Genomic DNA, 12323 nt, shown 5'->3' with positions numbered 1-12323 from the left:
GATGAAAATTGGATGCTCAGACAAAATCTAATTCCAGTCCCTTCAATTTGCACTAGGCAGATGGCTTAGCTTGGAAAAGTGTACAATGAAGAAGGGTGGAGATGCACAAAAATAAATACCTCTCAGAGTAGACGTTATACGTTATAAAGACATAAATCAATACATGCCATGAGATATCTTACCTCTCCAGATGAAAAACAAGGGTTTCATTCAAGCACAATTAAAAAAGATGATGCGTTTCTCAGGTCTCTGTCTGCTTCCTCAGGTCTTTAAAATGCTTTAAGGAATTTGATTTGCAGCCTGGGCGCCAAAACATTTTGGCTACTGTATAGGATCAAAAGTCACTCCCAGCAGAGGAGAAAAGGACAGCGCTCCACAGCAATATAAACAATATAAGAATTAGCACCAGTGTCACCAATTTTGTGTTGGGGATCCGCAGACTTCAACAGAGCACACACACTCTCCAGTAAATTTCAGTCCATCAAACGAAGTTGCGATCACAATCCTGCCCTCCCAACAGGAGCCTAGGATTTCCCTAAAAAAAACAGGAAATAGTGCAATACTGCCTTTTAAAAACTCCAACAGTTTGTGCAAGTAGAAGCCTTCACCCAGGACCATAGGAAAGTAAGGGGGATCTTTATGCCCCCTATGTGAGTCTCACTCACCAGATTGTTTCTTGAGTGTTATGCATACAAGCCCTCCTTCCTGGGCAACAACAGCAGCCGTAACCACCTTCAAACACAAAGCGGAACTCGCATAGTGTAAAAAACTTTAAGATTTATTGCTAAAATCCTTAAAAGATCTGCGTACCAGATTGATGATCATACAAGCGTTTTCTATGTGTGCCAGCACCGCCGCGGTCGGATCTCCGCTGCACGCCACAGTCCCCGCTCTGATCAATTCCCCCTTCCGTCCTGCGTGACTCCTAGCTCCGCCCTACGCGTTTCGTCATTCGACTCATCAGGGGCACGGAGTCACGCCGGAATAGGACGCTATTTCAGCTCCTACTGTATAGGATACCGGGGAAGTCCCATTTATGAATAATACTACAGGAATAGAATTGCTTATCTTTAAGGGAACTACATATCTTTAACTCACTTACCTGGGGCTTCTGCCAGCCCCTTGCAGCCCCCTGTGCCCACGCTTGTCCACAACGATCCTTCCGCCCCCCGCCGTGGTGCATTTTCAGTATAATCGACTCTGCGTGTGTGAACGAGGACACGCACGGCCAGGGCCACGCAGGCACAGTGCTTGTCTGTTTGCAAGTTGGGGATACCAAAACTGCACTGCATCGGGGGACTGGTGGAGCTGCAGGGGGCTGGCAGAAGCCCCAGGTAAGGGAAACTTTTTTTTTTTTAGAGTTTATTTTCACTTTAGGTGTGCTTTAAAGTGTACCTGAGACAAATAATAATAAAGTGATACATACCTGAAGCTTTCTCCACCCCCTTCAGGCTGATCATGCCGCCTAAATTCTCCACTAGGCAGCCTGGTAAATCTGCCAGTTAGGTCCAGTTGGCACAGGCTCAGTCCAGCCGAATGCACTCCCCCGTCGCACTGCCATTACCGGGCGCACACTGCACAGGCACAAAAAACTCCTGGCAATGGGGCGGCACGGCCGGACCGCGCATGCGCAGTATGCTCCGACTGGTGGAATTACTGGGACAGCTTGTGGAAGATCCAGGCGGCCCACGAGGACGGCAAGGAGGCAATCAGCCTGAAGGGGGCAGGTATGAATACATTTTCTCCTCTTTTGTCTCAGGTTTCCTTTTAGCAGTGGTATAGCTAAGAAGGTACAGGCTCCATTAAGTTTTACATTGCCGCCCCCCCCCCCCCCCCCCCTTCAAGCACTCTATATAAAACAACTGATATTGAGACCCAAAACCCGGCAAAGAGACCTGCGGTGTCAGAGAGATTTAAGGGGGAAACAGCTTTCTAATGAGTGTCACTATTCAAAGCACATATTGAGGTGATCATTGCTTGCACAGCACCAATAAAATGCTAATACAACAGTTGAAGGAGGGCCCTTAGTGGGCCCCTTATGTCCAGGGGCCTTAGTGTGATTGAAAACTCTGCATCACCTATTGCTACACTACTAGCTTTAAGGTACTTAGGAGATTTATTCTCTTATTTTACCTCCTGGCAAACTATACTAAGCAGCAGATAAAGGTTAGAAGGATAAATTTGATAGGTGACTGGAAATCTGCTTTTACAGTAAAAGGGTTATGTTGTTATCTCCAAACACCCTCTGAGGAATGGAATTATTGAAAGATGAATTAGCCTCGCAGCCCCCCAGACATGGCCGACACCTTCAAGCAGCAAATTTGTTAAAAGGGTTTCATTTCTTGGTGTCAGTCTCTCAGCTTTCTAGGAGATGTGCATTAATACAAATTGAGAATGAGAGGCGGCAAAGTGTTTGGCCTTGGGGGATTTATACATCTTATTAACTCTGAACTCTGTAATGAAGAATTTACTTCCATGCGAGTCCAGTTTTGCTCTAGTTACTTGTGTCTATTCAATTAATTCTGAATTTAAAACTGAAGAACCTACTCAAGAAGATAGTCCTGCAGTATCTGTGCCCATTAGCCAAGACAAGCATCTTCAGAAGTTACAATACCTAATTGTGTATGCTATATATGCATCTACAATAAGATGCATGAATGGTTAAAGAAGGACTCCGCTACCATTGTGAGAAGACTGGTTATACGAAAGTGGAAGAACCCAGATGCCCCTTCCCTACAAGAATGGGTCGGGTAAATGGCGTCTTTCCTGATTGGAAAGGCTACTCCAGCTATGGGGTTGGCCAGAAAACAATTCTGGATCAGTCTAGGGATTGGAATTTGCACGTGTGTGTGTGCATGCGTGCGTGCGTTTTGTACGTGGGCCTGGAGTAGGTATGGTGGCTGTATGGATGTTGGGGTGTGTGTGTGCGTGCGTGCGTGTGTGTGGTGTGTGTGATGCTGTTTTGATAGATTAGTGAGGAAGTATGAAATGAGTGGAGAGTTCTGTTACGGTTGTCCTTGATGCTGGGTCATCAATCCTAACTTCTAGGCCATAGTTATGTTGCTTATATGGTTAAAGTTATGTTGCTTATATGGTTATTATCGCAAAGATCACAGAGGCGTGCACCTTCCATCCAAGGCTTTAGTTCCACAGTGGTGACAGTGTTACAGTCCAACTAATATACATCGCATGAACGTGCATAGCCAGGCAACATTTATATAGTGAACAAGCATGGATCTTACGTGTACATAGTGCGGCTAGTCAGTGGGTGGTAGGCACAGAGGTGGCGAGCGACGGCCGTTTCGTGTCTCCTGACGCTTGGTCATGCTACGTGCCACTCCTTATATGGCTTATATGGTTATAGTTAGGATGGTTATACTAATTCAAGTTTTTTGGTTTAATCATTGCATAATGAAAACCATGATGCAAACGATTCCCAGTATCAGAAAGGTTCTGATGAAGCCAAGTCTATGGTTGGGATTAAGTGATATACCGCTACTTAGAATTGGTAAAGTAAAAAAAGGACTCTGCCCAGTGCTGTGTGATGGCTGGGTGCAGGTGAGTGTGGGTATTCTTAGAAAACATGGAGACTTGTAGTGCATCCATGAAAATGGTATCGTATACATAGGATATAGAAAATATTAAAAAAAAAATTACTGACATTGATAACTATCCTCCCCCCCCCCCCCCAAAAAAAAAACATAAATGTCAATCGGTTGTAACTAGTCACTGTCTCCATTGCACAATACAATTATTTCCATTATTTCAATGGAAAAACAACTATCCCTGGAGAACTCCAGTGCTTAGTAGTGCAACTGAAAGCAAACTATCAACCAAGCATGGCAAGACACTGTCAAAATATCTCAAGGATAACATTGTGGCCAGGAACATGTCAGTAGATGGATAGAAAAAAATGCTTTTGCGATTTACTATGAGAGAAAAAAAGGGCAGGAAAAAATTGCTGAATCATGTAAAAATTGCATAGCGGTAATTTTCCTGTGCTCCTATACTTTGCACAGGAGGCCAATCACACAAAAAATGCAGCAAGCAAAATGAATGTGGTTGGGGAAAAATTGCATTGCAAATGCAGCGCACTAATAGAAACATCCCTGCTCAGTTTCCGTCCGGTTTAACTATACCTAGCATATGCAGTCACAATTTAAACGTAAAACACATTTTTGCCTCAATGCACTAAGCTTATCTCCTGTCTTGGAGGTAAGCTTAGTGAATTGAGGCCAATTTATTGATTTGAAATAGCCCTTATAGTCTGACACATTGATCTAGAAAGTCTTACACTGCCAGATTTATTTTTTCTTCCTGGATTGTTGTTATATCTTTCTTTACTAGGCCATTATTGTGTTGAGTAAATACAGCAGGTTAAATTACTGTGTGTATCCTGATGACTCACTTAGTCTATGACAGAGAGACTAGAAGGATCATTAGGAAGCTGCAAAGCATAAGTGTAAAAGGAACTCATCCAATGGCTTCTGAAGTTCTGAAGAAAATAGCAGGCTGATAACACTTTCAGGAATCCAACAACCTCCTTTTTTTTGTAAGCATGATAAACATATTCACACTTCCCCACATCCACACCTTCACATACAATTACACTGATTTTTATGTTCCCTACCACAGGCTATTTCCCCTTAAAAACCACAGCAATTTTCACATATAAGTGTGAATATGTTCCCATTAATTCTCCAATAACTTTTTTGCTACTTATCACACTGAGATGAGGTTTTTTTCCAGGACAAACTCTCTTTGCATGGCACTTTTTGCTACAAAATATTTCCTATGCTTTTTAGCAGGAAAAAGTTCAGCTCAGTTTTCAGCCATAATAGTTTGAAAATAAAAAGTGCTCCTGTAGATAAAACCTACACATTTTATTTATATGGTCAGGGGCACCTTATGGTCTGAAAAATGTGGTATTTTTATTCTTCTCAAATTAGTGTAGATTTCTTTTTTACTTCCTGTCCTCCAGCCTAGGCTAAAATTAGGCAGCCAACATTGGTATCCCAACGAATCAAGAAAAAACAAAAAACATTTCAGAGACCCCTGTACATGATAATTATTAGTTACTGTTAATTGCAGGAACTCATTTGAAAATGTTATGGAGAAGGATACAGGCCCATTTGAAATAACATAAGAAGAAGGCTCTTAGACAATTACTGGCACCCCCAAAGCTGAAATATTAGTGTAAACCTTTAATTAAAAGAAGACTCTACCAAAAAAAAAAAGTTTTATTGTATCTTTGAAATCAGTTCTGTGCAAGTGCTGCATGATATACTGCTGGGATATAAATAGGGAAAATACATACATAAAACAGCAAAGTAATCACCTACCAACCATATGGCTTTCTGTCAGGGCGCAGACATTTCTCATGTGCCCTCTGTGTAAAACATGATGTATGTACGTTGCATAACAAGATTTCTAACAGTCAAATGACAAGAAAAATACGTTTAAACCATTATCTTTATTAAAGCAAAATAAATAGATTCTTCCAGTTGCTCAGACACACCTCCTCCCACAAAATGCTCCATGCGTTGCACAGCATGCACTTTTCATTTGATCCTCTTTTTTTTTTGTACGTGTTTTCCCTGCCAGGGGGTCCAGCAACGCAGAAGAAGAATGTGCTTATATGACCCCTCTAGCAATGAAAGGGTTTAAATAAATCTCTGCTTTGGAATGACAAAGAAAAAAAGTTTAGTATAAACCTTCAAGTAGCAAATATAGAAAAATAAGGTCCTTTTTTTTTACTCAAAAAAAGAAAGAAAGAAAAAGTTAAAACCATCCAGAAAGGTTCCCTTTTTAAAATATTTGGCTCAAACTTGTGTTCTGTTTCCTAATAGTTGCCTAAAATAATATCATGCTATGAGATTTTTTTTTTTTATTATTTTTTTTTTTTAAAGTTCCATGCGCTTAGAGTCTTCTGCAAAACACACCAAAGCTTTGTTCCGCTTAACTTTTTGTGTACTGAAAGTGTCCTACCTTGTAAGACGGGCTATACTCGCTTCCTCAGCTAACAAACTATGAACTACCAGTAACTTTTTTCACTTCTTAAATTTAATAGGCAAGTCTATGTGAAATGCAAGAATGACCTGGCAATATACACTATCAGCCCAGAGTAATCTCACTAGAAATGGTCAATATTTCATAAAAACTGTATATTTTGCATGAAAATAATAATAAAAAAGGATATTGGTTGTGTATCCCCCATTGCCTAATTAGCAGCACTGTGGCAATGAGAAAAAAAAAGCTGGCAGTACTTAGACATTCTGTTGTCATCAGGATAGTTTTATCCTACAGTTGCTTGGTCAAGCCTTAGAGTGGTCCACTTTGGTAAACATCTCCATGGTCAGTTGTTTGGCTTCACTACCATTTGCCCCCATTACACATTGGTACCTTCATCATCTATGAACCTAATGATGTCTCCTTGTGAGTCTCCAGATGAACTACGGACCAGTTCCAAAGCAGCAGGAGATGTCTCTTTATAGTCTCTAGACATGAATCCCAAGAGGTCAACCACTCTGTCCTTTATTGGGTCAGTATCTTGAGGGCTACAGAGTGATCTCCTGGAGGATAAACTGGGGCTGAGCTTCTGCATTTCACTCTGCTTGTTGGATTGGTGAGCGGCCATCACTGGTGATGAATTGCTATGGGTTACCTGGCTTACATGGTTCATTTGTGTTTGTGGGAAATGGCTATGACATGGAGATAAGGACTGATTTACAGTTAAAGGACCACAGCTCCTGTGCTGTCTGTGGTGAGGACATGAGTGTAGAAGGAATGAATCCAGAGAAAGTGCAGGGTGAACGTTCTTTCTGCATGAATTCTCTGGTTGCACAGCCTGGGCAGGCTGGGATAAGGCCTCCATCCATACTGAGTTAGATTGTACTCCATCTGCCTTTGTTTGACCAGGGCAGGATGATCCAGTAAGACTTGGAATGGTAACTTGGGACTGCAGTCCACTGCAAAAACCACTGCTGTTGCTGTAGGTATTATTGAGGGTGGGAGTAAGTAGGCTTGCTGAGGGGGATGAAACAAAGTTCTGATTGAGAAGTACTGGTCTCATAAGTTGCAACATCTCATTTAAATCCTTACTCAGCTGTGTAACTTGTTGAGAGAGGGAAGTCATCTGAAGGTGAGAGATAAAGATAATTACACAAAGAGGCATTATCTGAAATATATTAAAGCAGCGTTCCCCCAACCCGTCCTCAAGGCCCACCAACAGTGCATGTTTTGTGGAGATCCACAGACGTAGTCAGAACTGCTGAGATACTAATTACGCCACCTGCCAATGTGTGTGGTTTCTGAGAAAACGTGAACTGTTGGAGGCCCTTGAGATAGACCCACTCAGGCCAAAGATCTGACCACATGTAGGATGACACAATCATGTCGCAACTCTTTTGACTTGTGCAGTTTATCATAATGTTTTTAATGCATGATTATTAAGCAAGCACAATTCTGAAAACTATTAAGTAATTCTTATTTAGCTAGTTCTAAATCTGTATGTTATAGATATACAATGCAACTCAAACCAAGGTTTGTATTTTGCCATTTCCCTTTAAGAGACAGTTTGTTTGAAGTTTCCCTTTTTGTTAATGTGGGTACCATAGCACTTGTCCATTTACAAATTACAAGTTCCCAAAGTACAGTTTATCTGCTCTGAAAGCTGCAATTGCATTTTACTGCATAGCTTCTGTATTTATATATTATAATGTATCCAGTGATAACTTCTCTGCTCTCTCTGCTTCTACTACGTGTGCAGCACAGTTTCAGCACTGCCAGGAATGTATACTAGTTGCAGCTGACAAAGGAATGTAAACAAAAGATAAATGTTATCACTTCTTAATATGTGGCAAGAAGCTTTCCACTGAAGAAGAAAGTGCTGTCTTTAACTGTTTGAATGCTGCTCTGCTAACATTTTTTTTGTGGTAGTATCTATTATTCTGTAGTTTCATACGACTTTAAAGGAAACCTGTAGTAAGAGAACTTTAGTAAACGTGGCCCTTTTTATTTTTCCTATTAAGCTTCCCTTAGATTAGCATACCATGATATTAATGGAAACCAATACCTCTAATGCATAGAAAACATAGTCCTGCAGCCCAGTGTGACTAGTACAAGAACAGTGACCTTGATGATTTACTAAGGTTGCAGAGCAGTGCAAAGCCTGGGTGATCCAGAAAACTTGCACTGGTTTCTTCTAATAATCGTCTGCTGTTAGGTATCTGTCTGCAGTGAAGGTTTATGAATCCAGTCACTGACTTCTAACTGTAAGGGAATGTGAAGATGACTACGGGATCTATTGAGAAGTAGACTTTATGAGCTGCAACCTGCAGCTTTTCTGGGCATCAGAGGGTATTCATTTCATTACCCAAAATGGTACGCTCTCCATAGCCACATTTAAAAAGAACACCAAAACAAACATAGCATAAGGGTTTTATAAGCCAGTTGTACTTTATGTAATATGGATAAAATGTGACTTTTATTATAAAGGTATTAAATGGACAGGTATGTTAACATGAATAAAAAGTCCATCTGTCACATCAGTATACATATGCAATGTGCAGCCCAAAGCATGTTTGGCAGCTTTCAGAGGCCGCTTCTTCAGAGCCATTGAATTGCAGTTTAACATTCATGACGATGGAAATAAAACAATAATATCATAAAAGACACACAGCGCGTTCTTCTGGATCCACTTTCCTGAAATATCCAGTTGAGTCAAGGAAAATAGTTTTAATATACCAGCGGCTTCACTCTTCCTAGGTAAGAATCTATCTTTTTTTTCCAATCCGCCTCAGGCAGAGGTGGCCTTAGAGTACGCTGGGAATTGGGCGAGTGTTATATGCGGGTCCTAGAGCCAGAAGTGTAGGCCATATACTGTACCACCACGCTCAGGTGGTGCCCACTGTGCAGGAAGCCAAGTATAGGTTCCCCCAGTTAGCCAAGGCATAGGTGCCCCCAGTATAGGTTAGCCAGGCATAGGTGCCCCCAGTATAGGTAAGCCAGGTATAGGGGCCCCAGTATAGGTTATCCAGGTAGGTGCCCCCAGTATAGGTTAGCCAGGCATAGTTGCCCCACTATCGGTTATTTAGGTATGGGTGCCCCCAGTATAGGTTAGTAGAAAATGACAAAAAACACAGGGACACCAGGAGCCCAATATCGTGTGATATCGTCACTTAAGATGGTCGAGGTTTAAGAAAGAAGGTATTATACTCACAAGTGTGGGTTGCTACTATAGAGCAACCACCTTCAGCGTGTGTGGAGAAGTACCGTCTCCACTCGGCCTTTATTGGTCGCTGCTCCCGGAAAAGGCGTCTTACACAAAGGTAGAGACGCTGCCCCTGGCTGCGATGCCAGGGTCTAGGTAGTAAAGTTCAGTGAGGGGAGGCGCCCTTAGAATGTATATAAGACCAATAATTCTATGTACACTATATAAGTTGACTAATCAGGTAAGGAAGAGATGCTCTTACCTGCTGTGAAAGGTAGAAGACAACTTGTATAAAAATATATAACAATTTATTGGATTAGCACCTCGACAACGCGTTTCGCGACAAAAGTCGCTTCCTCAGGTCATGTAAAGTGCTCTATAATTGCTGTAGAAAGTCCGGGCGCCCGGACTTTCTACAGCAATTATAGAGCACTTTACATGACCTGAGGAAGCGACTTTTGTCGCGAAACGCGTTGTCGAGTTGCTAATCCAATAAATTGTTATATATTTTTATACAAGTTGTCTTCTACCTTTCATAGCAGGTAAGAGCATCTCTTCCTTACCTGATTACTCAACTTATATAGTGTACATAGAATTATTGGGCTTATATACATTCTAAGGGCGCCTCCCCTCACTGAACTTTACTACCCAGTATAGGTTAGCCAGGTAAGGGTGCCCACAGTATAGGTTAGCCAGGTATGGGTGCCCCCAGTATAGGTTAGCCAGGTATGGGTGCCCCAGTATAGGTTAGCCAGGTAGGTGCCCCCAGTATAGGTTAGCCAGCACTCTTGGTGTGCTATAGGCCTTAGTCAGAACATTTCATCTTTGTAAGTAAATCAAAAATTCAAGACAGAGAATCAAAATTAGAGAGGAGATGCAAATTATTTTGAGTTGATTCAGCATTATGCAAATGTTGTACAATTTGATTGGTCCATTGTAAAGCTGCATCAATGAGCATACAAAATTTGCATACTCCTACATCAACTCGAAATTATTTGCATCTCATGGGTCAGCACAAGCTTGACAATTGTTTCAGGGCCACGGGGGGTCCCCTTTTTCAGAAAAGTGCAACTAAACAGAAGAGAGGGGGCTGCACGTGGCCCTAAAAACAATTGTCAAGCTTGTGCTCCGCACGTGGCCCTAAAACAATTGTCAAGCTTGTGCTCTGCACGTGGCCCTGAAAAAATTGTCAAGCTTGTGCTCTGCACATGGACCTGAAACAATTGTTAAGCTTGTGCACCGCACGTGGCCCTGAAACAATTGTCAAGCTTGTGCTCGGCACGTGGCCTTGAAACAATTGTTAAGCTGACCTGAAAAAATTGTCAAGCTTGTGCTTCGCATGTGGCCCTGAAACAATTGTCAAGCTTGTGCTCCACACATGGACCTGAAACAATTGTCAAGCTTGTGCTGACTTATGCAATAAACAAGGTCCACATGTACAGTAAGCGAGGTGTGCTAACCAGACTCTGCTTTAACTATTGATCATATTGGGTTTGTCATGCTCACCAGCAGACATGCTGTCTGGTGAGGCTTAGCTTCGTGCAGATGAACTCCCAAAGATGCAGACGCCCAGGATTTGATGCAAAGTGATGTTTTATTTACAGTGAAGGTATATACATGAAAAATGTTCAAAGTAGATTCCAAGCAGTTCAGGAACAAGCATGCAGCATTATGCTCATGAAGCAGCTTTGCAGGCGTATTTACCCAGACAGTATGAATAGCTTCAAGTCCACCAGCAGGTATGTAGATATTCATCCAGAACTCAGTATACAGGACAGGAGCAGACACATGGGCTATAACTCCATGAACTCAGGCAGGACTGGAGCAAACACACAGACTATACATCCAAGAACTCAGGTAGGACAGGAACAAGACACATGTTATTACTCCAAGGACTCAGACAAGAGCAGACCAAAGGATTCTCTTGGCAAGGACAGGAACAAGGAGAGAGGCTGCACAAGCAGGGAGGACAACTAATGTGACAGCAAAGGTTGCTGGGAAGTCTGGATCCCAAATACTCCACTAACGAAGCAATCACCTTACAGGTGATCAGACACTCCCACGCAATCTCACTGCAGTAAGACTGAATTCAATGCAAAGCCAGCCCATCACTGCAGTGAGAAACAGAACTGGGAATCCTCACAGACTTGCATACAATTCCATTGCAGTAATGTGCAGACAGAAACCAATGCAAAGTCAGCCCATCACTGCAATGACAGGCAGAACTGGAGATCCCTACAGGGTTCCATGGCTTATCACCCCAGATTATGCATCCATCATTCGGGAAAGGTGTGCCACACTAGAAAACTTTATTGATCTAATAAACCGGTCATGAACATGCAAGGGCCCACTGCAGATTCAAATATCTCAGAACTTATGACTTTATTTGGCTTTCTATGGGGCCATCATTAGGCCTGTCATCGTAAGAAGTGACCCTGGTATTAGCGTAGTAGATTGCAGTTACTTAATATTTTGACATTTGCTGAGTGATAGCTTCAGGTATTTCATCTGAATGATTGTTTTGTATGAACGTATTTGCATGAAAGTGTGCAAAACGGTTAACTGGCTTTGCAGTTTTGTTTGCCACACCCCCTTTGGCACCTTCCTTATACTTTATTTAAATGCTCTAACATGCGGTGATGGGCCTGGATTCTGTTTTTTTGTGGGGCTACCATTTTAATAAGTTTAGATTGAAGAGACTGAATTATTTGTTTTTTTTTTATTGTTCTACATGCTTGATTAGATAATGCACAATTACTACAGTTGTGTTCAAAATTATTCAACCCCCACTGAAATTGAGTGCTTTGGCCAGTTTGACATTGATTTTGAGAACACTTCCACAAGAGTTTTGGGATAGTGTTCTGTGGACTGATGAAACAAAATTAGAACTGTTTGGGCCCATGGATCAACGCTATGTTTGGAGGAGGAAGAACAAGGCCTATGAAGAAAAGAACACCTTGCCTATTGTGAAGCATGGTGGGGGGTCAATCATGCTTTGGGGCTGTTTTGCTTCTGCAGGTACAGGGAAGCTTCAGCATGTGCAAGGTACCATGAATTCTCTTCAGTACCAGGAGATATTGGATGAAAATGTGATGCAGTCCGTCACAAACCT

General features: G+C 41.9%; 1 protein-coding gene across 3 annotated transcripts in view; it reads right to left on the bottom strand.

Annotated features, from left to right (window-relative positions):
- Positions 1–5503: 5503 nt before the first annotated feature.
- Positions 5504–12323, bottom strand: part of LOC137524840 (potassium voltage-gated channel subfamily H member 8-like) — a 795600-nt gene continuing 788780 nt past the window's right edge. For all 3 annotated transcript variants that reach the window (XM_068245232.1, XM_068245233.1, XM_068245234.1), the window contains exon 15: positions 5504–7135. In XM_068245232.1, coding sequence (XP_068101333.1) covers positions 6389–7135 — 747 coding nt within the window. In that variant the 3' untranslated portion in view covers positions 5504–6388. The remainder of the gene's footprint in view (positions 7136–12323) is intronic.

The sequence above is a fragment of the Hyperolius riggenbachi genome, chromosome 7, assembly GCF_040937935.1.
Source record: "Hyperolius riggenbachi isolate aHypRig1 chromosome 7, aHypRig1.pri, whole genome shotgun sequence".
Taxonomy (NCBI): domain Eukaryota; kingdom Metazoa; phylum Chordata; class Amphibia; order Anura; family Hyperoliidae; genus Hyperolius; species Hyperolius riggenbachi.
This window is presented reverse-complemented; position numbering and strand designations above follow the sequence as displayed.